The sequence below is a fragment of the Perognathus longimembris genome, chromosome 3 (genome assembly GCF_023159225.1).
Source record: "Perognathus longimembris pacificus isolate PPM17 chromosome 3, ASM2315922v1, whole genome shotgun sequence".
Classification (NCBI taxonomy): Eukaryota; Metazoa; Chordata; class Mammalia; order Rodentia; family Heteromyidae; genus Perognathus; species Perognathus longimembris.
This window is the reverse complement of record NC_063163.1, coordinates 72,312,295-72,339,155: the sequence shown is the minus strand read 5'-3', so window position 1 is coordinate 72,339,155 and position 26,861 is coordinate 72,312,295. Positions and strand designations below refer to the sequence as shown.

Sequence of the window (26,861 nt, the reverse complement as noted above, 5' to 3'; positions counted from 1 at the left end):
GCGGCCTCAGGGCCAGGGACTTCGGTCAAAAGGCAAAAGTGGGAGCCGGAAGACAAAAGGGGCGTGGCCATGGCGGCTCACGTGATCCGCCATTCACAGCCAGGCATGGGCGTGGCTGCCTCTTACCACGCCCCTCAGGATCGGCTTCACGCATGCGCACTGGAGCCCAGCACCGCCATGCCGGATCCGCGCGGATCGTCGCCTCTGCGGGTGAACGCGGCCTTCGCCGCCCGCTACGGCCGCTACCGGGAGCGCGAGGAGCTGCAGCGCCGTGAGTGCGGGGCGGCCGTCCGGGGCGTGTGAGCGTGTTGGAGGGGGCTCCCCCGGGAAGCGGGGGGCCTGTCTGACGCGGGGGCGCCCGGTCTGCGCCCGCAGTGAAGGATCGCTACGGGGACCGGGACAGCGGCGGCTCCAGCTCCGACTCCGACTCCGGCGACGAACGCGTGGTGCGCTTCCCGACCCCAGCCAGGCCCGGCGTCCCCGCTACCACCCCTGACCCCGCGACCCTCCCAGGGCCGCCCCCGCCCCAAGCCAGGATCGCGGATCCCCCCTGTGCCCGCCCGGCCTCCCCTCCACCACCCTGCCGGGCCTCCTCATCCCCGAGGGTCTGATCGTTGGTGTGGAGCATCTTAGGATACGTGGGACATCCGGCTTCTTCCCACTTCAACTCTGAAGAACCCCTTCAAGTTCCCCCTTAGCTCACTTGTCAGTCCCTTGTTTTTCTTCCCCTTCCCCCAGTCGTTCTGTCACGACCTGTGGTCGTCCCCGCCCACCCCCAGGAGGGCCTGAGCACCCCAGTTCCAAAGTCCAGGCCCCCCACCTCTGACCTGCCGTACTGCATGCACCTGCATCCCTCCCCCTCCAACACCTGCCCCTGCCCATACCCCCCACCCTTTGGGTTACCTGTCCCAAGTTATTCCACGCCCCCTTCTGATGCCAGCTCCTCCCCTTTTCCTGCTTTAGGCATTTGACCCCCAGCAGGAGCGAGACTTTTACAGGACACTCTCCTTGTTGAAGAAGAAGGACCCCTGCATTTATCAGAAAGATGTCACCTTCTATCAGAAAACAGGTCTGGGGGTGTGGGGGGAGGGCTGATCTAATCAAATACCTTAGGGATCGTTGGCTATGTAATGAATTGTTTTCCATCTGAAGTGCTTCCATCAGATGGGGAATGGTTAAGGTTATGTTCTGGGGGAAGAGTGATCTTGAGCACCACAGAGGAGTTAAGATGGGATTGTATGGGGAATTACATCCCATGGTGCATTTAAATACCATCAGAAAGCTGAGAATTCCTGAATGGAGCCTGCCCATCTCTCTCTGTGTGTGCTTGGCACAATAGAAAGTATGACCTGTTCCTGAATTCAGTCCTGCCCCCGTGTGGTTCTTAGCCAGGGGCAGAGAGGGAGGTTGTGGGTGATGGCAGCTCTCTTCTGGGGGGTCCCCAGCATCATCATCTTCATCCTCGGAGAGTGAGGAGGATTCTCTGGCATCTGAGAAGCAGAAGAAAGCGAAGCCCATGTACTTGAAAGACTATGAGAGGAAGGTCATCTTGGAGAAAGAAGGGTAAGGGGCTTTCCAAGGACCTGGGGAGAACCTAGGGGTCAAGGTAAAAAACAAAGAAAACCTGAGCTGGGAGCACCTGGTTGCTCAGGAGGTTGAGATCTGAGGATCGATGTTCAGAGTCAGCTCAAGAAGGAAAGTATGGCAGACTTTTTTTTTTTTTTGGCCAGTCCTGGGCCTTGGACTCAGGGCCTGAGCACTGTCCCTGGCTTCTTTTTTGCTCAAGGCTAGCACTCTGCCACTTGAGCCACAGCGCCACTTCTGGCCATTTTCTGTATATGTGGTGCTGGGGAATTGAACCCAGGGCTTCAAGTATATGAGACAAGCACTCTTGCCACTAGGCCATATCCAGCCCTCTGGCAGACTTTTTTTTTTGCCAGTCCTGGGCTTGGACTCAGGGCCTGAGCACTGTCCCTGGTTTCTTTTTTGCTCAAGGCTAGCACTCTGCCACTTGAGCCACAGCGCCACTTCTGGCCATTTTCTGTATATGTGGTGCTGGGGAATTGAACCCAGGGCCTCCTGTATACGAGGCAAGCACTCTTGCCACTAGGCCATATCCCCAGCCCCTCTGGCAGACTTTTATCTCCAGTTAAACCCACACAAAAAAATCAGAAGCTGTGTGGTTCAAGTTGTAGAGTGCTCAGGTACGGTGCCCAGGTCCTGAGTTCAAGCCCCAAGGCAGGTACAAAGAAAAAACTAAGCCCAAGATTCTTCAGAATCAAGGGAACCCTTGAAAGCAAGAGCCTCGATGAGCTCCCCAACGCACTCACCACCACCCCCCCCCCCAAGACTAGAAAATACAGTGAATGGCCAATAAACCCATTGTAAAGTCAAGTCATTGTAAGTGGAGGTATTGTGAGTTAGGCACTGTATTCTAAAGCTCTCCTTCCCTACAACAGCAAATACGAAGATGAGGACAACTCTGACGGGGAGCCCTCCTATCAGAGACTCAAGGTGGGTGGGGTGAAGCCTGGGGAAGAGAACTGGGGGCGTGGCTGGGGCCGAGGCCCTCATTAGTCTCTCCTCCACAGCAACACTTGTCACAGAGTTATGTGGAAGAACAGAAGCAACTCAAGGAAAGGTGAGCCTGGCCTGAGGGGGTGATACAGCACAGGAAGTGACGTTCGGGGGTGGGGCCTGCAGAGCACCTGGGCCCAACAGAGCTGAGCATTTGAGAGGTGTGCTCAGGCTGGCTCACCAGGGTTCATTCTGGGGTTTTGTCATGAGCAGCTTCCGAGCATTCGTGGAGGACAGCGAGGACGAGGACAGTGCTGGGGAAGGTGGCTCTGGATTACTGAAAAAACACACTAAAAGCCAGGAGGAAAAGGTGGGCTCTGAGGCCTAGCTAGACGGTGAGTGGGGCTGGTGTCTGGGGGTCCTGAGGACCCTCATTTCTGGCTTTCCCCAGGCTCAAGAAGAGGCAGACTATGTTGAGTGGCTGAAGGGACAGAAGGAGATTCAGAACCCGAGTCCATGAAGGAACTGGTAAGCTCTCCCGTTCTACTCCCACCCAATGTCTGCAAGAAAGTGGCCCTATGAAAGGGCAGCCAAAGGCACATCTGAGGCTGAGGTGTAACCCAGCGGTAGCGCATGCGCTCACTATTCAGGATACCCTGGGTTCCATCACTGCTACTAACAGCTGAAAAACTAGTCTGTTTCTCTGTCTATAAAATGTGGGCTAATCTCATCTACTCTAGGCTGGGCTTGAACTTTCAGTTCCCCCAGCCCACTGGGCACCTGTTCCTGTCCTTCTTCCCTCCTGTGTCCTGTCACCTCTGCCCTCTTTTCAGGAACACCTCAGAGAATACTGGAACAACCCAGGGCTGGATGAGGGAGAGCAGTTCCTTCGGGATTACATCCTCAATAAGCGCTATGAGGAGGAAGGAGAGGACGACGAGGAGGAGGAAGAGGAGGAAGAGGAAGGGTGAGCTACCATGCTTACCTTGTGGCACTTTTCCAAGTGCCAGTCAGGAAGCCAAAAGGCTCCTTGCATTGCTTTTTTTTTTTTCTTGTTGGTTATGGGGCTCGAACTTGGGGCCTGGGTGCTGAGCTCTTTTGCTCAAGACCAGCATTCTACCACTGAGCCACATCCCCACTTCTGGTTTCCGGTGGTTCCTTGGAACTAAGATTCTCACTGACTTTGCTGCCCTGGCTGGCTTTGAACTGTGATCTTCAAATCTCAGCCTCCTGAATAGCTGGGATTACAGATGTGAGCCACCAACCCCTGGCTTTTCCCCCCCACACATTGGAAATGGCTAACAGCAGCATGTGCCCTGCAGTGTCATGGTGGGTTCTGACGTGGTATCAAACGAGAAGGAGCGGGTCTCCCCTCCCGCAGCCATGCCTCGTCCACTTGTCCCCCAGGCCCCCCGGCCCCCTAGTCCAGCTGGCCGTGGAGGACTCTTCGGATGAGGGTGAGCTCTTCCTGAAGAAGCAGGAAGATTTTGAGCATAAGTACAACTTCCGCTTTGAGGAGCCAGACTCAGCCTCGGTGTGTGACCAAGGATGGGGGTGTGGGAGGTCATGGCCCCCACATTTCTGCTCCCAGAGGGCCCCGGTTCATTTACAGCGCCCCTTGACCACCCCCAGGTCAAGACATTCCCACGAAACATCACCTCCTCTGTGCGCCGCAAAGACGAACGCAGAAAGGAGAAGAGAGAGGAGACGAGGGAGCGGAAGAAGAGGGTAGGTGGGAGGGGGCAGGAGAGGGGAGGGAGGGCAGGAGGAACAGGGTCCCCAGCCCATCCCTGGCCCCCCCATCCCTCCCCCAGGAGAAAGCCAGAAAGCAGGAGGAGCTGAAGCAGCTGAAGAACCTGAAGAGGAAGGAGATTCTAGCCAAACTGGAGAAACTGAGGCAGGTGACAGGCAACGAAACACTGGGTCTGGAAGAGCATGACCTGGAGGAGGACTTCGACCCCAGCCGGCACGACCAGCTCATGCAGGTACAGCTGTCTCTGTCCAGGCCTCAGAAGCCATGGCTGTGCAGTCAGGCTGATTCCTGGCTGTGTGGCCTCAAAGAAGTGGCTTAACCTCCCTGGCTATGAAAGCGGGGCTCTGCGGGGCTGTTATAAGGATGTGCCCCAAGGCTTAGCTCATGTTTTCAGGGACCAGCGGGCCCCATTGCAAAGGCTTCTCATCTCATGGTAGGGTTCTATCCGGGTAAATTGTGAATATTCACATCAGTCACCTGCTTTTCTGTGGCTGAGAAGGATCATGGGGGGGAGGCCAAACCTGGGCAGCACAGATCACAAAGCTCTATCCTGAAAATAACCTGCAAGGGCTGGGAATGTGGCTCAGTGGTACAGTGTTTGCCTCACATTCATGAAGCCCTGGGTTCATTTCCTCAATACCACATACTCAGAAAAAATAATTTTCTGAAGAAAAAAGAAAATAACCACGTGCTCACTTTGGCAGCACATATACCAAAATTGGAACGATACAGAGAAGATGAGCATGGCCCCTGCTCAAGGATGACATGCAAATTCATGAAGCATTCCATATTTAAAAAAAAAAAAAGAACCAGAAACAAAACAAAAACCAGGGATGGGACGTGGCTCAGGAGGTACAGTGCCTGCCTAGAAGCCTGAAGTTCTCAGTTTAAGCACCATTAGTACTCATAAAAGAAAAAAGAATTCTCACCATTGTGAAATGGAAAAATTCCTAAATCAGAACATTCTAGGTCAGGGTCTCTTAGGTTTAGGTCTTCTAGCTCGCTCTCTCTCTTTTTTTTTGCCAGTCCTGGGGTGTGAACTCAGGGCCTGGGTGCCGTCCCTGGCTTCTTTTTATTCAAGGCTAGTGCTCTACCATGAGCCACAGCGCCACTTCTGGCCTTTTCTATATATGTGGTGCTGAGGAATTGAACCCAGGACTTCATGTGTATGAGGCACGCACTCTACCACTAGGCCATATTCCCAGCCCCATATTCTCTTTTAATACTTTCTTTTTCTTGTGTGTATGTGGGGGGGGGGGGGGCGGGGGGGGATGTGCAGTACTGGGGTTTACCTCAAGTGAGCCACCAAGCAAGGTAGTAGTAGAGCCATGGTGGCCTGGGTGGGGGAGTGGGGGAGTGCGGGCTGGAGCCTGGGGGAGGGGGTGCCCTGATGGGGACCCAAGACCCTGCTCACCCCAGCCTGGCCCCACAGAAATGCTTCGGAGACGAGTTCTACGGCACCGCTGAGGAAGAGAAGCCACAATTTGAGGAAGAGGATGGGTTTGAAGGTGACCATAGTCTAGGATTGCAGTGGGTGGGTCCCATCGTTTTGGGGGGATGCCCCTCCTCACCTCACTTTTCTCTCCCAAGCAGATGACTGGAACTGGGACATGTGGGATGGGGCCTGGAGCCAGGAGGAACCCCACTGTGAGGACCCTGACTTCAACGTAGGTGCCATCTAGGAGTGGGGGGAGCAGGGCCCTAGGGGCAGGCCCCAGTGACCTGTGTGTCCGGCAGATGGACGCCGACTATGACCCCCACCAGCCCTGCAAAAAGAAGCGGGAGGCCCCCACCACAGGCAAGAAGAAGCGCAAGTCGCCCTTCGCAGCAGCCGTGGGGCAGGACAAGCCCGTGTTTGACCCTGGTGAGGTCTGGGGGGTCACAGGGGCCACAGAGGCTGCACAGACCTGGGAGCAGCAACCCAACCCTCTGTCTCCCTCCTGCAGGGGACACGACCTTCGAGCAGTACCTGGACGAGTACTACCGCCTAGACTACGAGGACATCATCGATGACCTGCCCTGCCGCTTCAAGTACCGCGCCGTGGTCCCCTGCGACTTTGGGCTCAGCACCGAGGAGGTTGGGGTCCTAGGGGAGCCAGCCCCAGGGAAGATCCGACTCTTCCTCCCATGAGCCACCAGAGCTTGCCTGGCACCAGTGCCCACACCTGTAATCCCAGCTACTCAGGAGGCTGAGATCAAAGCCAGCCTGGGCAGGAAAGGCCCAGTGACTTGTGTGTGATTTAATGCCAGAAAGCTCGAGGTGGAGCTGCAGCTCCAGTGCTGTAGCGCCAGTCTTGAGGGAGGAAAAGCCAAGGAGAGTGTCCAGGCCTGGAGTTCCAGTCCAGGCTCTGTGAAGCTGCATAAGGGCTTTAACCACACCAGTGCCTCAGTTTAAAAAGGAACCAGTAGGGCTGGGATGTAGCTCAGTGGCAAAGCGCTTGCCTAGCAAGTGCAATGTCCTGGGTTTGATCCCCAGTACCAAAAAAAAAAAAAAACTGTTAAAAAAAGTAACCAGTAACAGCCCATCCCTGCCCTGTGTCCATGTTGAGGGGACTGAGGGCTCAGAGTTGGGGTCCCCCCTCCCCACAGATCCTGGCGGCGGACGACAAGGAGCTGAACCGCTGGTGCTCACTCAAGAAGACCTGCATGTACAGGTGATGGCCGGGCTGAGGGCTGCAGGTTCCAGCCCTGCCCAGGCATATCTGATGACCGTCGTGTCCTGGGTCCACAGGTCAGAACATGAGGAGCTCCAGGACAAGCGAGCATATAGCCAGAAAGCCCAGAACTCCTGGAAGAAGAGGCAGATCTTCAAATCACTCTGCCGGGAGGAGTAAGCATGAGGGGTGGCAGAAGTGAGAATGGGGGGTCGGGAGGGGCCAAGGGTCGGGCAGACCTAGCTCACAGGTGTGTCACTCGGGGCCATATTCTTATCTATGAACCAGAGGTAAGTTTATGGTTTGTAAGTCATCTGGCTATTAAATATTGAGTAAATCCAAGTGTTTAAAGTAGGAGACAGGTATGGTGGTGCATGCCTGTAACCCCAGCTGCTCCAAAGGTAGGAAGGTCAGTTTCAGGTTAACGTGGCACTAAATTAGCAAGGTTCCATCTGAACAGACAAACCACGAACAGTTGGTGGAAGGCATAAGTAGGGGAACTTGGGGGGAGGGGCGTCTGAGGCTTGTCCTGGGCAAAAACATGAGATCATGCTAGAAAAAATAAGCCAAAGCAAAAGAGGGGCTAGGGAAGGCGTTCAAGTGGTAGAGAACCCACTTACCTTGCACTGGACCCCAAGTTCAAATTCTAGTAGTGGATACACAATAAAGTTAGGGAATTGGAGAAGGGGAGACGGGCAGAGAAACAGCCTGGCTTTCTGAGTTCCGATGTTCCCCCACTAGGACAGAGACACCCACGGAAGGCACAGGAAAGCCACAGCTGGCCACAGCTGGCCCACAGGCACAGCTGCCAGTTCCTGATGGCACCAGGGGGAAGCGGCCCCGGCCCGAGAGCCCCCTGGCTCAGGAAGAGGAAGCCCTGGGGCCACCCAGCACAAAGCCCACACCCCAAAAGCAGCGGAGGGGCAAGAAGGCACGCCTGCTGGGTCCCACGGTGACCCTCGGTGGCCGTGAGTTCAGCCGCCAAAGACTGCAGGCCTTCGGCCTCAACGCAAAACGCCTGCACTTCCGGCAGCTGGGGCGACGAGGGAAGAAACCGAAAGGACCCAAGGGACACCCCTAAGGGCTGCAGGGATCCACGATCATGCCACGTCTCCTCCAGAGGCCCTCGGCTGCCCCTGTGGCAAGGCCACCACTCCCTGATGTAGTTGTGGAAACTGAGGCCTCTTGAGGCACCCTGGAGCCCACACCCTGGCCACATTCAAGTTCAACAGCTTTATTGGCCCCAGCACCCCAAGACGGGGTTCTGGGGGCCGGCGGGGGCCTGGCCTGTCCAGTGCTTACTACAGTACATGAGGCAGGTCCTGAGTGTGTGCCTGAGGGGGCTCTTGGCTGAGCTTGGGGAGCCTGGGACATGGAGGCCCATCACCACCAGAGGCTCGTACCCCAGGTGACATAAATAAAAAAATAAATAGTCTTGCATCTTCCCACTATAAAAACACAAAGTCCTCTGAGCTTGGCCGCTTGGCCTTGAGGAGGGGCCCTGGGCGGGGCAGACAGGGCATGGGCGGGGCAGGCTGGGTGCAGAGGTCGTCCAGGCCGAGGTCTTGCGCATGGCCCTCGGCCACGGTGAACATGGGATAGCGCTCCGAGGCTGAGGAGGAGCTGAGGACCTGTGGGGAGGAGGCAGGGAGGCTAAGCCCCAGACCACCCTGCAGCCAACTAGTCCCCCAACCACCTGTGGCTGCAGTCATGTGATCTGAATCAGCCAATGAGTAGCAGCCCTGGGGTTTTGGCTGCAGAACCCAGAAACATGCAGGGGGGTGGGGGGGGGGAGGGCTGTCTTTCAGTCATGGGGCTTGAACTCGGCCTGGGCACTCTCCCTGAGCTCTTCAGCTCAAGGCTGGCACTCAACCACTTGAGCCACAGTGCCACTTCCGGTTTTCTGGTGGTTCATTGGAGATAAGAGTCTCACAGACGTTCCTGCCCAGACTGGCTTTGAACCAGGACCCTCAGATCTCAGTCTCTTGAGTAGTCAGGGTTACAGGCGTGAGCCCCCAGCGCCTCTGTCTTCACCTGTGGCTCTGCATGCAGCTGTCCCAGGGCACAGGACCCCAGTGTCGCTCTCCTTTAAGCCAGGCTCTCACGGTGAGACCCAGGTTGTCCCAGGCCTCGCTGAGGAGCACAGGCTCCATCAGAATTCAGGCAGCAGTGCCCACCTACCCCAGGCTGTAACCTGTAGAATGCTGTCCCAGGGAACTGCATCCCCAACCCCAAGGGGGAGCTTCACATTTTCAAAGACAACAGCTCAGTCTCAATTCCAGACACACTAAGCTCTGGTCCTGGTTCCTCCTCTGTCACCAACCCTGCCCCGAGCCCCACCTTTCTCGCTCACCCTGGTCAGTTCAGAGCAGAGCCTCTCAAACTCCTTCCTGTCTCTGGCGTAGAACCCTATGGTGCAGCTGGGGTCCATCTTGGCGAAGGCCATCTTGCGGGGTGAGGTGCAGTGGAAAGACTACAGGCAGAGAGGGAGGTTCAGGGCACCCCAATCCCTCCCTGGGCCTCCAGTCCCCTCAGGTGACCCCAGCTCTCACCTCTAGGGGGAAGTCAGCCTGACTGACATCCACAGTGGGCTGACAGTAGTGGGGGTCCAGATAGAGTAGGAAGTCATCTGTGGGAGGAGACAGGTATGAGCTGGGGGAGGGGGGGAGAAAGAAAGGTGGGGGCAGCAGAGGTGCATGGTGGGTGGGGGTGGGGCCTACCCTGGTAGCCAATGAAGTAGAGGGAGTGGCGGGGTTTGCCCCCCATGATACCCAGGCACAGTTCAGACCGGAGTAGCTCCTGCAGGGAGAAGAGGGGCCACGGCTGAGGTAGTTGATCAGTCCTCAACAAATAGCTGACCATGAACCCAGGACCCAAAGCAGCAGCCGTGATCAGGCCAAACAAACCCTGTTCCCTGGGCTACTGTTCTAGTTTAGGACATGAGCACGTGACCACTAAGCTGCATCCCAACCCTGGACTAAGCACCTTAAAACAGAAAAATCAGCCAGGTGCCCATGACTCACACCTGTAAGCCTAGCTACTGAGAAGGCTGAGGTCTGAAGTCAGCCTGGGCTGGAATGTGTGAGGCTCTTTAGTTAACAAAAGGTTGGAAGTAGATCTGTGTTTCAATTGGTAAAGTTTCAGCCTTGAGGAGGGTGCAGGTGGCTCACGCCTGTAATCCTAGCTACTCAGGAGGCTGACATCTGAGACTCTCATCTCTAGTGAGCCACCAGAACATTGGAATTGGCACTGTGGCTCAAGTAGGAGACCACTAGCCTTGAGCTTTTAAAGAGCTCGGGGACAGTGCCCAAGACCAGAGTTCAAGCCCAGACCAACAAAGAAAAAAGTGTCAGCCTTGAATAAAAATGAGAGACATGGGGGCTGGGGATGTGGCCTAGTGGTAGAGTGCTTGCCTCACGTACATGAAGCCCTGGGTTCGATTCCTTAACACCACATATACAGAAAAAGCCAGAAGTGGCGCTGTGGCTCAGGTGGTAGATTGCTAGCCTTGAGCAAAAGGAAGCCAGGGACAGTGTTCAGGCCCTGAGTTCAAGCCTCAGGACTGGCAAAAAAAAAAAAAAAAAAAGGAAGACCTTATTGAGAGGTGACTGTGTGTGTGTGTGTGTGAGTTCTGGGACTTGAACTCTGGGCCTGGGCACTGTTCCTGGATTCTTTTTGTTCAAGGCTAGCGCTTGACTACTTCAGCCACAGCACCACTTGTTTTTTCTAGCGCTTAATTAAAGGTAAGAGTCTCTCAGCTTTTGCTGCCCAGGCTGAGTTTGAACTGTGATCCTCAGATCTCAGCCTGCTGAGTAGTTAGGATTACAGGAGTGAGCCACTACCAACCAGCAAGAGGTGACTTTTCAGCAAAGACCTGGCAGATCTAAGAGAGAGATCAAAGTTAGCCTGGGCAGGAACGTTCCTGAGACATTTCCTCACCTACTTTTAATGATGGAAACAAAAAAAAAGTAAAACTGAAGCTTCTGGAAGAACAATCTGTTCTTGGCCTGTCTTGTATCTCATCTGTCCTCAAACTTGACCTTGGTCTCATCGTTAGACTTTTATCTCCAATTAACCACCAGAAAACCAGAAGTGGCGCTGTTGCTCAAGTGGTAGAGCGCTAGCCTTGAGCAAAAAGAACTGAGGTACAGTGCCCAGGCCTTGAGTTCAAGTATCACGAGTGAAAAAAAATAATAATAAAAAGGAAAAGCAACAAAGAAAAAAAAAAAAAACACCACAAAACACCAGGGGTTTCTAGCTTCCAGAATTTGTGTTTTTGTTTTCTAGTCCTGAGGCTTGAACTCAGGGCCTGAGCTTCTTTTGCTCAAGGCTAACACTCTACCACTTGAGCCACTTCCAGCTTTTTCTGTTTATGTGATTTAGAGGAATCGAACCCAGGGCTTCATGTCTGCCAGGCAAGTACTCTACCACTAAGCCACATTTCCAGCGCTCATTAACTTTTTTGTGAAGTTGGACCTCAAAATTCAATCCTCCTAATCTGTTTCTTGAGCCAGCTGGGGATTGTTTTTTGTTTTGTCAGTCATAGGGATTGAACTCTGGGCCTGAGCTCTTCAGTTCAAGTCTAGTGCTCTACCACTTGAGCCATAGCACCACTTCCGGTTTTCTGGTGGCTCATAGGAGATGAGAATCTCAAGGACTTATTTGCTGGGTTGACTTTGGGGTTTTTTTTGTTTGTTTTTGTTTTTGCTAGTCCTGGGCTTTGGACTCAGGGCCTGAACACTGTCCCTGGTTTCTTTTTGCTCAAGGCCAGCACTCTGCCCTTTGAGCCACAGCGCCACTTCTGGCCATTTTCTACATATGTGATGCTGGGGAATTAAACCCAGAGCTTCATGTATATGAGGCAAGCACTCTTGCCACTAGGCCATATTCCCAGCCCCCTGGGCTGACTTTGAATTGTGATCCTCAGAGCTCATCTTCTTGAGTAGCTAGGATTACAGGCATGAGCCACCGGCACCCACTTCATACTCCCCGCCCCCCCTTCCCCCAGTCCAGGGGCTTGCATTCAGGGCCTGAGTACTGTCCCTGACTTCTGGCGCAACTTCTGGCTTTTTCTGTTTATGTGGTGCTGAGGAGCCAAACCCAGGGCTTAATGTAGGCTAAGCACTATACCACTAAGCCCCATTCCCAGCCCCCAAGTGTTTGATTTGTTTATTTATTTTTATTTTTTTGCCAGTCCTGGGGCTTGAACTCAGGGCCTGTGCACTGTCCCTGAGCTTCTTTTGCCCAAGGCTAGCATTCTACCACTTGAGACATGGCACCACTTCCGGCTTTTTCTATGTATGTGGTGCTGAGGAATCAAACCCAGGACTTCATGTATGCAAGGCAAGCACTCTACCACTAGGCCATATTCTCAGCCCCTTTATTTTTATTTTTTGCTGATTCTGAGGCTTGAACTCAGGGCCTGGGCACTGTCTCTGAGCCTCTGTATGCTCAAGACTAGCAGTTTACCACTTGAATTACAGCCACTTCCAGCCTTTTCTGGGTAGTTTATTGGAGATAAGAGTCTCATGGGGACTTTCTGTCTAAGCTGGCTTTGAACTTCGATCCTCAGATCTCAGCCAACTGTGTAGCTAGGATTACACGTGTAAGCCACCAGCACCGGGTGATTTTTTATTTTTTGGCTCTGGGATTGAACTCAGGTGTTCTAAGCACATTGTTCTGACACTGAGCCACACATATATCGTTCCCCCAAATCCCAGCACCTGGAACAACAAACACACAGCGGGCTTGATAAAGGCTCAATAAAAGCATCCACTAGGCAGGTATGGTACCATGCATCCACCTGTAATCCCAGACACAGGCAGGGGAAAGGAGTGTTCAGGGCCAGCCCAGACTACACAGCGAGTTCAGAGCCACACTGAGCTGAGGAGGGTAGCTCTGCAGTAAATCAGAGACCAGCATGCCCAAGGCTCTGGGGACAGTAACCAGGGACTGGGGATGAATGAGCGATCCTAATCCAAACTGGAAGCCCAGCGGGCTTCCGGATGGAGGAGGCGGGACCTACCTTCACGCAGGGCACATATACAGGGTTCAGCGTCTCGCCACCCAGACGCACGGGTACCAGGATGATGACAGACTTCCACTCGGCCGTGGGGTCGGGCCTGGCCACCAGGCGTGCCACATCTGCCTTGTACACTGGAGGGACAGGGGAGGGGGGCAGTGAGTCACCTCCAAACCCACTGACAGCCCTGCACCCTGGAGTGGGGGCCTCAAACCTCAGGGCCCAACCTCATCTGTGCCACTTATTACCAAAAAAGTCACCATCAGCAAAGACAGTTCTGCAAGTACCCTGTCCCCAAAGACCCCCAAACAGTCCGGCGACATACAGGTAATAAGTGGGGATAACCCCACTTCACCAACAGGGCAATGGAGGCTCCAGGGGACCTTGATGATAACTTTACAGTATCAAGATTTGTGCTTCCCAGATAAAAGCACTAGCGACAAGCCATGCCCCCTGTGAACAGGCCACGCCCCCAGCCTTCCCCAATGTCAGCCCCAGGCCTCTGCTGTCTTAAGACAACAGCAAGCATGGGATTCCTAAGAGTCTGTGTTTGTCCACATGATTTTCGGCTCCCTCCTTCCTCCATCCATGCCCCATTCTTGGTGTCACTCCTCCTCTCCGGTACCCTGAACCCCTTTGTGGCACATAGAGGTGGATTCATTCAGTCTCCGAAACCCTCTTCCAGAAGTTGAGATGTGCATGCGGGCATGAACACGTACAGGTATAGAAGGCCCTTCTAAATCTTTATAAACCGGGTATGGTGGCTCATGCCTGTAATCCCAGTACTCAGGAGGCCGAAGCAGGAGGCCTGAGAATTCAAAGCCAGCCCAGATTACCTAGAGATCCTGCCTCAAAAAGCAAACAAAAAGCTAGTGGCCCACATCTATAATCCTAGCTAGTCAGGAGGCTGAAATCTGAGGATCACAGTTCAAAGCTAGCCTGGGCAAGAAAATCCACCAAACCACGAACCACCAAACCAAACAAATGGAAGTGGCACTGTGGTTAAAAAAAAAAAAACAAAAAAAACAAAGCTAAGCACTAGCCTTGAGCACTTGGGGACAGCACCCAGGCCCTGAGTTCGGGACTAGCACCAAACACACACACACACACACACACACAAACACACACACACACGCACGCACACAAAACACCCAATAAACAGAAAAATACTCTCCTAATTCAAGTTAGAAGCTATCACACCAGTATCCACAATAACTATTATTTGGCAAGTGGTACACTAAGCACTTTTCTTGTATTATTTAGTCATAGGAAGAGGCCAAACTACTGAATATGCTAGAGATGCCTGTAGAGAAAGAATGCAAGGCTGGGCAGTAGCAGCTCACACCTGAAAGCCTAGCTACTTAGGAGGCTGAGATTTGAGGATCTCAGTTAGAAGCCAGCCCAGGTAGGAAACTCCTGGAGATGCTTATCTCAATTAACCACCAAAAAGGCAGAAGTCCAGTTGTGGCTCAAGTGCTAAGATTAGGCAGAAAAGCTCAAGGACAGCACCCTGGCTCTGAGTTCCAGCTCCAGGACAGGTATAGTATCACACACCTATAATCCCATCTACTGAGGAAGAGGAAACTAAAGACTTCAGATCTACAAGCTGCTAATACTGACAAAGTTCTAACAAAAATACAAACAAAAGGGCCAGGGTTGTGGTTTATGGGATGGAGGGCTTAGTGAAAAGAAAAGAAAATAGGATCTGAGGGAAGGACCACCTCAAGAGCCCGAGGCTTCCATCTGTCATCCTAGCTCCTCAGGAGGCTGAGATCTGAGCACCTCGGTTTGAAGCCAGCCTGGGTAAGAAAGCCCAAGAGACTCTTATCTCCAGTGAACCTCCAGAAAAGCTGTGGTTCAAAGTGGTAGAACTCTAGCCTTGAGTGAAAGAGCTCAGGGACAGTGCTGCGTAGGCCATGAGTTCAAGCCCCATGACCCCCCCCCCAAAAAAAAGGTGACCTTACACTAGCCCCTTGGTTTGTGGTGGAGAAGCAGAGGAAAGGACCCTAAGTCTACCTCCCATCGCATTGTGGGCCAGAGTCTTCCGGAGGTGCCCCTCTGCCCCTACCCCAGGACCCATGGTCCCAGCCCTCTTACCTGTACAGTCCTGAGACACGTACACCGCCAGGCGGGTGACCTCGCAGCAGCTCTCCACAGCTTTCCTAGGGACAGGAAGGAAGGCCTCAGTGCCTGGGCCTTCCCTGAGGCTCTCCTCTTCCCCACGTGGTCTCACCTCAGAATGTGGGCCACCAGCGACGGGCCATACCAGTCCCCCGCTTTCTTGCCTGAGCTCTGCCCAAGCTCCACCAGCCGATGGAGGCCAAAAGGGGCCTGGGGGTGATCAGCGAACCAGGACACAATCTGCCGGTGCCAATGTTCCTGCTCCAGCTCAGGGGCACCATGGGCCCAGCGAGAGGGCAGCCGGCGGGGAGGCCCACGTGGCCGGCACGGAGAGGCAGATGCAGACAGCTCAGCCGGGGCCAGGCCTGAGCCCTCTGCCCACGTCCAGTCTAAGGGGAAATGCAAAACACAAATAGTGCCAGTGCACATAACAGCGCCCCCTAGACTGGGCAGGTGGCTTAGCAGTAGAGTGCTTGCCTAGCATGCATGAAGCCCTGGGTTCTATTCCTCAGCACCAAAAGTGGTGCTGTGGCTCAAGGGGTAGAGTGCTAGCCTTGAGCAAAAAGAAGCTCAGGGACAGTACCAGGCCCTGAGTTCAAGCCCCAGGACTAGCAAAACAAAACAAAAAAAAAAAAAAACACAGTCCTACACACCATATTTGTGTGTGTATGCAGGTACTGAGGCTTGAACTCAGGGCCTGGGCGCTGTTCCTTTGTTTTTCTTTCCTCAAGGCTGGTGCTCTACCATTTGAACCACAGCTCCACCTCTGGCCTTTTGCTGGTTCATTGAAGGTGTCTCACAGACTTCCTTGCTATGGCTGGCTTGGAACCTCCATCCTCAGATCCCAGCCCCCTGAATTGTTGGGACTACAGGCATATACACCTACTCGGCTTGTATAAACAATCCCAATAGCAAGAAAACCCCAAACATAATTTTCATGCTGCCTGAAACTATTTTTTTAATGCACTGAACATGGGACTTGAACTCAGGGCCTGCGTGCTGTTCCTGAGCTCTTTTGCTCAAGGCTAGTACTCTATCCCTTTGAGCCACAGCACCACTTCCGGTTTTTGAGTGGTTAATTGGAGATAAGAGTTTCACAAGGACTTTTCTGCCTGGGCTGGCTTTGAATCACTCAGGATCCTCAGATGTCAGCCTCCTGAGTAGCTAGGATTACAGGCATAAACCACCAGCACCTGGCCCCAGGATTTTATTTAATTTTTAGATAGGGGCCCCAGACTGTACTTGAATTTTCAAACCTTCCCTTTTCCTGTTTCAACCTCTCAAGTCCTGCCTGGCTCTTAACAAACACAATTGGAACGCCACTTGAAGCGACTTTAACATTATTAATGCATGACTGTCACTAAGCTAGCATACCCACCCTTTCACCTGCCTGACTCACCTCTGGGCAGGAAGTGGAGTAGCAGGCCCTGGGCGAGCATCATCTGACCCGTGCGTAACATGCATCCCCAGCCACAGTCGGAGGTCAGGCAGCCTCCAGCCAGAGGTGGGAAGTCCCTGCGATAGGTGAGCCACAGGCGGGACACGAAGTCCCGTTGGAAACGCTGGATGTCACCTACAAGAAGGAGTCCATCAGCTGCTACCGGGGCCACCCCAGAAATCTCTCCCTGTGTGCAACCCTCATCACAACCACAAGCTTACCCTCGCCTTCAAAACGATAACGGCGGCCACAGAGGTGAACGCTGGAGATCTTACTAAAACTGGTCCGGCTTTTAACTGCCCAACCTACAGAGGAGAGGTATGTGGAAAGATGGGGGTGGGGTGTGGAGAGTAACAGCACAACAACATGATGCATCGTTTTCAGAGAGAGGCAGCAGCTCACACCTATGATCCTAGCAATTCAGGAGATTGAGATCCGAGGATTATGGTTCTAAACCATCCTGGGTAGGAAAGTCCATGGGACTCCTTATCTGGTTAATCACCAAAAAAAAGCTGGAAGTGGAGCTTTGTGGCTCAAGCGGTGGAGCACCAGCTTTAGGTGAAAAAAACTCAGAAACAGTGTCCAGGCCCCAAGTTCAAGACCCAGGACCTGAACACACACACACGGATCCCTTGTCGCGCAAGATCGGAGTCCAGGGCTGGAATGTAGCTCAGTGGCAAATGCTTGCCTAGCAAGTGCAACGTTCCTGGGTTCGATCCCCAGTACCAAAAAAAGAAAAGAACAGAATCCTCCCACTCTTTCTATCCATCTGAGCAATGGACACAAACCTAGCTAAGCTCTGAGGGGCAAGCTCTAGAAAAATCCTAACCGCCATCCCTCTAACCGAAAAGATGGGAGACCCGGGGTGTCCGGAATGACTTTGTCCACCAGGAACTCGGGTAGGGGCGACCTTGAGACCAGATGATTACTGCACCCATTTTACAGTGGGGGGAAACCGAGGCACGCAGGAGCAAAGAAGGTGGCCCAAGGTCAAATGGGGGACTGGGCGGGGCCTGGGAGCGTGGCCGGGCGACCTGGTCAGGTCGAGCCCCGGCCCGGGCGGGCGGAGCGGGGCGGGGACCCGCAGGTGAAGAACTTGCCTGGCCGGGGTACCGGGTTGGCAGGCAGGGCGGGCGGGGCTGGCTCTCCCCTACACCCCCAGACGGCGGCCCCGGGACCCCCCTCCGCTCACCGTACTTGACGTTGTTCCAAGCGGTCAAGAACTTGGCTTTGAACTTGTCCACCTCGTCTGGCTCCACTGGGGCGGACCCGGACGAGCCCAGGGCGGGGGGCCCGGCCCCAGAGGACCCCAGGCCGTTGGGATCCGGGAGCCGGGGACCCCGTGGCCTGCGCCCCTCGGGCCGGCGCGCGTCCTCCGGGCTCCCGCTCCGGTACTGCGCGGCGGCCGGGGACACGGAGTTCATGGACGAGCCGGGAGGGAGGGCAGGCGGACCGCGGCGGCCAGGGCGACAAGTGGGCCGGGACGCCGCTACTCGGGGGACGCCGCGGGGCTCCGGGGATCCGCGCCGCCCGCCGCCACCGCCACCGCCTCGGCCTCCGCGGCCACTGCCGGCGCCATCTTGGCCCCGGAAGGAGGCGGGCGTGACAGGACCGGATGCCCCACCCCTCTCCGGCCCCCCAGGACGCCCCGCCCCTCTCCGGCCCCGCTCCGCCCCCGCCCCCCAGCTGCTCGCCCGCCTTATCGCGCGGTCCAGACCCGAGGGCGAGCCCCGCCGTCCCTAATCAGAGCTCCCAGCGCGCCGAACGCGAGGCCACGCCCACCCGAGCAGCGGACACGCCCATCGCGGCGGAGCGCCTCGCGTCGTCCCGCCCATCCGAGTGGGGCTCCGCTCGTGGCCACGCCCCTAGTCATCCCAGGGAAGCCACCTCGCCTAGCTGCTCCCCAGCCCCTCCCCCTCCCCCCGTAACTCAGGCCCCAATGTGCGTGCGTCTCTTGTCTGGTCACCCTTCTCTGTGCCTCAGTTTCCTTATGGATAAGATAGGTTTCAAATGCGTGGAATAAGAGATGAGTCCTGGGCTGGCTAGGCAAGAGTGCTTGCCTCATATACATGAAGCCCTGGGTTCGATTCCCCAGCTCCACATATATAGAAAACAGTCAGAAGTGGCGCTGTGGCTCAAGTGGCAGAGTGCTAGCCTTGAGCAAAAAGAAGCCAGGGACGGTGCTCAGGCCCTGAGTCCAAGGCCGAGGACTGGCAAAAAAAAAAAAAAAAAAAGAGGTGAATCCATTCAGACACGGTGGCTCATGCCTGTCATCCCAGCTACCCAGGAGGCTGAGATCTGGGGGTCGCATTCAAAGTCAGCTCCGGTAGGAAAGTCTGTGAGCCTCTCGTCTCGGGTTAGGCAGCAGCAAAAAGCTGGAAGTGGAGCTGTGTCCCAGTGGTAGAGCCCCAGCCTTGAGTGAAAAAGCTGAGAGTGCCCAGACTCTTAAGTTCAAGTTCCAGGCCATACACACACACACACACACACACACACCTCAAGTGAAAAAGTAAAATGATGTGGTTAAAGTGGTAGTGTAGCTGCCTCGTAATCTTGAGGCACAGAGAGAGAGAGAGAGAGAGTGAGAATAAATAGCTTCTGCTATTTATTTTCACTCTCAGGCTACACATTTAATATGTGTGTGCTTTACAACATGTCAATTATCTTAATACAGGCAATAAATCTTTGAAGAAATTTAAACACATCTATGTCATAAGGATGTTGGAGGATGAGCGGAGTTCGCTATGTACATCATGACACTATAGAGACATTGAGGTGACTCTCTTGGCCACAGACAGGGTGTCCCCTAGTGGCCTGGTGAGAAAAACCAGGTGTGAGGAGGAAAAAGTCACAGAAAGACAGTCACCTTTCTGACTTGCCCTCCCTCTCTCCTCCTGCCTCTTTCCCACACCTGGCTTTTCTCAAAAGCAGCAGGTGGGATCTCACTTCAGGGCCTTTGTATCTGAGGATCTGAGGATGGCTCTGAGAATCCCAGTTCAAAGCCAGTCTGGTTTGGAGAGTCCTTGAGACTCTTATCTCTATTGAACCACCAAAAAGCCAGGAGGAGAGCTCAAGGGATAGAGTGCCAGCTTGGGGCGAAAAAGCTTAGGGACAACACCCAGGCCACCAAAAATAAATAAATAAATAAATAAATACATTTTTTAAAAAGGAAAAAGAAAGCATTTAAGTGGCTTTCAATAAAGCAGGATTTTTCTTTTATATTATGGTGCCTGCTCAGGAATTGGACTGGCAGCCTCTCAGCCATTCCAAAACTGCTTTGGTGTGTCTCCACCCAGTGAGTTCCCATGGCCCTGGGTGAAATAAAGCCCGCCCAGGAAATCCTTCCTGGGCTTTGCAGCTAGCTGCTGGAAGAAATGACAGCGGCTTAAAACAAACATGCATGTGGAGAGGCACTTTCTCACGCATGTCACTGTCCTTGTCAAACATCTTTGCTGTCCTGGAGCCATCCAGTCTTGCTTCTCAAGCATCTGTGAAACCCTGGGTGTGGGAGGATCTCAATTCAATCCCCTGTACCACAAAGAAGAAAAAAAAAGTAATAAATACACCCTGAGGTTCTTCAATAGAATGTTCTAGAAAACAAGTTTGGCCCCTTTCTGTCTTCTTAGGAGAAAGAATGTACTCTTCATTCAACCTAAGTCTCATGATGAATTCCTTTGTGTCAAAGCACATGCTGAGTGGAGCGCTGGTGGCTCCTGCCTGTAATCCTAGCTACTCAGAAGGCTGAGATCTGAGGATCACAGTTGGAAGCTAGCCTGGACAGGAAAGCCCACAAGACTCTTGGCTCCAATGAACCACCAAAAAGCCACAAGTAGAGCTGCGGCTCAAGTGATAGAGCACTAGCCTTGAGCACAAAAGCTCAAAGACAGTGCCCAGGCCCTGAGTTCAAGCACTAGGACCAACATATTAAAAAAAAAAACTAAAAAAAAGGGGGAGGTGAGAATGTGGCTTAGCAGTAGAGTGCTTGCCTAGCATGTACAGAGCCCTGGGTTCGATTCCTCAGCATCACATAAACAGAAAAAAAAAAAGCTGGAAGTGGCGCTGTGGCTCAAGTGGCAGAGTGCTAGCCTTGAGCAAAAAGAAGCCAGGGACAGTGCTCAGCCCTGAGTCCAAGCCCCAGGACTGGGAAAAAAAAAAAAAGCCCACTGAAATGTTATTACAGCAATGGAAACTGTTACCCCACATGGGTCTATTTATTTATTACTTTATTTTACTTTATTTGTTTTTGGTGGGGTGAGGTCAGTACTAGGGTTTGAACATAGGGCCTCAAACACACTCAGCTTGTTTGTTAGGTTGGTGTTCTATTACTTGAGCCATACCTCCAACCTGGCTTTTTGCTGGTTAGTTGAAGATTGTCTTGCAGACTCTTTTGTTCAGGCTGACTTTGAATCCTAATCCTCCAGATCTAAGCCTTCTGAGTAGCTAGGATGGTAGGTATGAGCCACAAATGCCTGGCTCCCTGTGATGTTTGCCAGTGGGATATGACAGATATATAGTAAACTCATAGATTGGGAATAACGCTCAGCAGTAGAACACTTGAGTCACAGGTATGAGGCTCTGGATTCCATCCCCAACATTTCAAAGATTTTGAAATAATGAACTCAAGTCAGATGCTGGTAGCTCATACCTGTAATTCCAGCTACTCAGATCTGAGGATTGCAGTTCAAAGCCAGCCTGGGTAGAAAAGTCCCTGTAAGACTCTTATCTCCAATTAACCACTCAAAGCACAAAGAGCTCAGGGACAGTGCCCAGGCCCTGAGTTCAAGTCCTACAACTGACAGAAGGAGGAGGAAGGAAGAGGAAGGAAGAGGAAAGAGGAAGGTGGGGCTGGGAATATGGCCTAGTGGCAAGAGTGCTTGCCTCCTCCACTTGAAGCTCTCGGTTTGATTCCCCAGCACCACATATATGGAAAACAGCCAGAAGGGGCGCTGTGGCTCAGGTGGCAGAGTGCTAGCCTTGAGCGGGAAGAAGCCAGGGACAGTGCTCAGGCCCTGAGTCCAAGGCCCAGGACTGGCAAAAAAAAAAAAAAAAAGGAAAGAGGAAGGAGGAGGAGGAAGGAGGAGGGAGGAAGAAAGAGGAGGAGAAAGAAGAATGAGGAAGAGAGGAGGAGGAGGAGGAGGAGGAGGAGGAGGAGGAGGAGGAGGAGGAGGAGGAGGAGGAGGAGGCTAAGATCTGAGGATGATAGTTCAAAGCTCACCCAGGTAAGAAAGTCCATGAGACTCTTATCTCCAATGAACCAGCAAAAAGCCAGAAGTGGAGCTGTGGCTCAAGTGGTAGACAGCTAGCCGTGAACAGAAAAGCTCAGAGACAGTGCCTAGAGCCTGAGCTCAATCCCCAGGACTGGCACGAAAGGAAGGAAAGAAAGAAAAGAAATTGAGCCATTCAAGCACTAAGTGGGTGCACAGACCCATAACCAGGCAGTGACCCCGGCGGCCTCACGTGATGGCCGGGAGGTTCCTCCCACGGCCCCGGCACGCTGGCCCTGCAGCTGCACCTGGCTTTCTGCCCTCCAGTGGCAGGCTGGCAACAAACACAATGTGGTACCAAAACTCTGCAGGAGGGCTGGGAATATGGCCTGGTGGCACAAGTGCTTGCCTCATATACATGAAGCCCTGGGTTCAATTCCCCAGCACCACATATACAGAAAACGGCCAAAAGTGGCGCTGTGACTCAAATGGCAGAGTGCTAGCCTTGAGCAAAAAGAAGCCAGGAACAGTGCTCAGGCCTTGAGTACAAGCCCCAGGATGGCAAAAAAAAAAAAAAAAAAAAAACACACACACACACAAAAAAAAAACTCTGCAGGAAAATGCTTAGACCAGGGCTGGAGGCGTGGCTCAATCTCCGACCAAACCACGCCCATATTGTCCATCCTGGCCAATCAGGACATCCCTGAGCTGATTGGCTGATTATAGCCCGTGATCTGAGATGAGTCCACGAAATTTTATACTGAAATAATTGGTGAAGCTGTATACAGTTAGCTCATTTGATTATCTCTGACTATGGTTTTTCTTTTTACATTTTTTTTTTGGCCAGTCCAGGGGCTTGGACTCAGGGCCTGAGCACTGTCCCTGGCTTCTTCTTGCTCAAGGCTAACTCTGCCACTTGAGCCACAGCTCCACTTCTGGCTTTTTGCTGGTTCATTGCAGATAAGAGTCTCATGGACTTGGACTTAATTACCCAAGCTGGCTTTAAACCTCCATCCTCAGATCTCAGCCTCCTGAGTAGCTAGGATTACAGGCATGAGCCACCAGTGCTGTGGCCTCAGGTTCATTGCATACTTGAAATACATGAGTTTTCTTCTTACTTTCTTTTTCTTTAAGGTGCTGGGGGGTGAAATCTGGACCTCAATTTGCTAGGTAAGCAATTTGGGGCAGAACCACACCCCTAACCCTAAATGTGACTTTTTTTTTTTTTTGGCCAGTCCTGCGGCTTGGACTCATAGGCCTGGGCACTGTCCCTGGCTTCTTTCTGCTCAAGGCTAGCACTCTGCCACTTGAGCCACAGCACCACTTTTGGCTTTTTCTGTGTATGTGGTACTGAGGAATCGAACCCAGGGCTTCATGAATGCAAGGCAATCACTCTACCACTAAGCCATATTCCCAGCCCCCCTATATATGATTATTTTATGATATGTGAATTCTATATCTACAGAGATATTAAAAGCCATTATTTGAAGATAATCTAATGCTTAGAGCTAAGCCAGGCCATGTGCAGAACTTTCTTTTTGTTTCTTTTGTGATACAAGGGTTTGAGCTCAGGGTCCTGCTCTTGTTAGGAAGGTGCTTTGCCACTTGAACCACACCCCAAAACCCTTTTGCTTTTATTTTTCAGATAGGGTCTTGCGTTCTTCTCCCTGAATCCAGGCTGGCTATCAGTCCTACTTGTCTGTCTGCTGAGTGGCTGGGATGGCAGATACTCAGTACCGGGCCCAGCTTACTTGTTGAGATGAATAGCTTTTTGTCCATATTACTTCATTACTTCAAATCACCATCCTCCTTCGCAAATATTAGAGACTAAAGGCATAAATCATTGTGCCTGGCTGGGGTGTGCTAAAGAGCTTATATCAAATTTGTAGCTCACACGTGTGACTACTCAGCCCCGACTACTCAGGAAGCCAAAATCTAAGAATCGTGGTTCAAAACCATCCTTAGGCAGGAAAATCTCTGAGACTCTATTTTTTTTTTTTTTTTTTGCCATCCCTAGAGCTTGCCTCAGGGCCTGAGCACTGTCTCTGGCTTCGTTTTACTCAAGGCTAGCACTCTGCCACTTGAGCCACAGCGCCACTTCTGGCCATCTTCTATATATGTGGTGCTTGGGAATCGAACCCAGGTCTTCATGTATACAAGGCAAGCACTCTTGCCACTAGGCCATATTCCCAGCCCATCTGAGACTCTTAACTCCACTAAACTACCAAAAAAAAAAAAAAAGCCAGATGTGGAGTTGTGCTTAAGTGGTAGAGCACTAACCTTGAGCAAAAGAAGCTCAGGGGTAGCACCTAGGCCCTCAGTTTAAGCCTGGGACAGAGAAGGAAGGAGGTTTGAAGAGTGATATAACTCACTGAGAAATTATTCACTTTTCTTGTGTTTGTCACCCATTTATTCATTGGCCTCAGATTAACCCTGGCTGTCAAAGTAGGCACTTATGGGTGGATGAAGTACGTGGGGAATTCTCCTGGTCCAGGACTGCACAGGTGAGAGGAGAAGAAAGGGGGGGGGGGGGCTGTATTCCAGACACACTCAGCCCCTGGGGAGAAGGTGGGGTCACCTGGCTCACCGTCTCCAGCTGCCTTCTCCCTCCTACCTTGAAGAAACTCATTCTTGGACTCTTTTGGAATCTCCAATTAAAAAAAAAATCTTCCTTGGGCTGGTGGCTCACGCCTGTCATCCTAGCTACTACTCCTACTCAGGAAGTTGAGATCTAAGGATTATGGGTTGGAGCTGGGGGGCAGGGGCAGGAAAGTCTTTGAGACTCACTGTCCCCCACTACTAGGGGGACAATCAACCCCTCAGCAGCACCCAGAGCCCACAGTTTAGGTTTGGTTCACTTGTGGGGGGGCCGGTACATTCTGGCAAATGGGTCAGAATGAGTCAGAGTGAGTTTAGTACTGCTTTTTACTGGCATACATTTTTTGTTTTTTACTGATATAAGGTTTTCTGTCCAATCATTGGTTTTCCTGCCTGTAATTCTGTGTTCCTTATTTGTCCTCCTCCTGCAAAAAAAAAAAAAAAAAATACCGACTGCCAGTACCATCTCCAAGCTGCAGACTTCTATCTGTTCTCCAATGTCTTGAACTCAGTCCCGGGGCTTGAACTAGGGCCTAGGCACTGTCCTTGAGCTCTTTCACTCAAAGCTGATGCTCTACCACTTGAGCCACAGGTCCACTTCCAGATTTTTGCTGGTACATTGGAGATAACAGTCGCACAGATTTTCCCGCCTGGGCTGGCTTTGGACCAAGATCCTCAGATCTCAGCCTCCTGAGTAGCTAGGACCACAGGCATGAGTCACCAGCACCTGACTTTATATTTCCTTATCTTTGAAAAGAAACACAGTATCATGCAGTATAACAATATTACTTGTAACTTCCTTTTTCCACTTTAGGAAACTTTCTGATAAATAGCTGCAACATTAGATACTTCCTTGTTGAACCCTAGCATGCAATGCTTGTTTAGAATCCTTACTCCTGGATACCTTTGAAAAAGCAATGTATGGACGCCCACACATCAATGTCCCATGCTGTCATCGTACTAATGTGGAGGTTGAGGAAGGATGATGGCGAGGTGAGGCCAGCTTCGGCTACACAATGAGTTCAATACTGCATTTTTTTTTTTTTTTTTACTGATATGAGTAGAGTTTTGCTGTCCAATTCAGACAGCTGTTTTAGGGACACACACACACACACACACACACACACACACACACACACACACACACACACACTGGCTTTTCTCTCTGTGAATTAGCACCAGAGTTGGCCCTCAGGCCTCCCATTGGAGACGTCCCCCAGTCTGTGAGTTCTGGTCTCTGCTTTGAGCCTTCCTGATCTCAAGTCCAGGTCTTTGGCCTGTGGGTTGGGCTCTGCAGTTCCTCTTTAGTGCTCAGGACGTGAGTGTGTGTGTGTGGGGGGGGGGTGGTTCCAAGGAGGCATTTTCTTGGTCTAGGAGACACAGACACAGAAGTGGGCGCAGACTGGGCAGGGTGCCTGCTGTGGGCGCTGGCTCTGCCCGTGGAACCTGCCGGGCAGGTGTGCCAGCCCGGGCAGGCCTGGGGCTTGCAGCTTCCAGTGGGAGCGGGGGAGGGACAGGGGTGAGATTTAGATCACCAGGTGCAAGTGGAGATGGGGTGGCGTGGGACGAACAGGGCTTGAGCCAGGACCTTGCTCATTCCCCTATGGTATACAGTGGTTGTCTGTAGAACCACTGAGAACAATTACAGATCTCCTACTGTATACTTGGTTTGCATTCCAACTCCTTTTACAATAGCTCTGAGAGTGGGCCATGTGACAATCTATATTTTACTTATCAGTCATTGGGCTTGAACTCAGGGCCTGGGCACTGTCCTTGAGCTCTTTTGCTCAAGACTAGCCCTCTCTCAGTGCCACATCCGGTTTTCTGGGGGTTCATTGGAGATAAGAGTCTCAAGGACTTTCTTGCTCAGGCTGGCTTCAAACTGTGATCCTCAGAGCTGAGCCTCCTGAGTAGATGGGACGACAGGCACAAACTTGGCTTGACCAAGGCAGTGAAATATGCTAGCTGTCATTTGAAAGCAAGAAGTTCAATCAGGGAAGGCCTCTGGGAGGAGGCTTTCCAGGTAGACTGATCTTCACATTTGACAGGGGTGAGGGCCTGAGCTGTGGACGGGGAGCTAAGGAAAGTTCTGGAGCAGGGGAGAGACTAGATTCAGAACTGTGAATGTTGGTGTGGACTAGAAATTAGAAACAGAAGCCAGGACCACACAAGAGATTCCTAATATCTGTCCAGGGTGCTGCACCCTGAGTCCCTGGGGCCTCCATGTGAGACAGAGGTGCAGGCACTGCGGGAATGGGGGTGCTGGGGGGCCCAGCAGGGGAGCATGCTAAGCTGGTCCCCCACTGTGCTCAGCAAAGCCCTCGGGGGTGTGATTGTCGCCTGAGAGTTGTGAAAAGGTCACCACCCCACCCAAGAGATCATTATGGGGCGCCTAGCTGGGTGCTAGGCTGGGCTGGGCTGGGTGATGTCCCATCTTTTAGGGTTCCCAGCTCAGGTTCTAAGTGAGTGCCACTAAAGGGCCAGTGTCCCTCCCCTCAGAAACCACATAGAATGGGCTGCCCCGTTTATGCTTGTGATTGGTTCAGAGTAGTGGTAG

General features: G+C 52.7%; 2 protein-coding genes and 1 non-coding gene across 3 annotated transcripts; 2 read left to right on the top strand and 1 right to left on the bottom strand.

Annotated features, from left to right (window-relative positions):
* The first annotated feature begins 143 nt into the window (after nt 1–143).
* On the top strand, nt 144–8,005 carry Kri1 (KRI1 homolog). Its single transcript, XM_048340660.1, is given in 20 exon segments — nt 144–271; nt 376–446; nt 964–1,069; nt 1,446–1,563; nt 2,460–2,514; nt 2,592–2,641; nt 2,791–2,887; nt 2,969–3,023; nt 3,026–3,045; nt 3,351–3,484; nt 3,925–4,051; nt 4,150–4,245; nt 4,332–4,502; nt 5,703–5,778; nt 5,864–5,937; nt 6,008–6,134; nt 6,217–6,347; nt 6,860–6,924; nt 7,002–7,100; nt 7,666–8,005. Coding segments are annotated over 20 exon segments (2,106 nt in total). The 5' UTR covers nt 144–177.
* LOC125349842 lies at nt 4,959–5,065 on the top strand. The gene has a single exon (XR_007210639.1). It is a non-coding gene; the product is annotated as a U6 spliceosomal RNA (small nuclear RNA).
* A 137-nt stretch (nt 8,006–8,142) lies between the features above and the next one.
* On the bottom strand, nt 8,143–18,104 carry Atg4d (autophagy related 4D cysteine peptidase). Its single transcript, XM_048342269.1, has 10 exons — nt 17,698–18,104; nt 16,727–16,810; nt 16,467–16,640; nt 15,180–15,456; nt 15,044–15,108; nt 12,950–13,080; nt 9,645–9,723; nt 9,477–9,553; nt 9,278–9,397; nt 8,143–8,555 (listed from the first exon to the last, which is right to left on the bottom strand). Exons 1-10 carry the CDS (start codon nt 17,927–17,929, stop codon nt 8,373–8,375), a joined length of 1,422 nt encoding a protein of 473 aa, XP_048198226.1. The 5' UTR covers nt 17,930–18,104; the 3' UTR covers nt 8,143–8,372.
* Between the last annotated feature and the right edge of the window lie 8,757 nt (nt 18,105–26,861).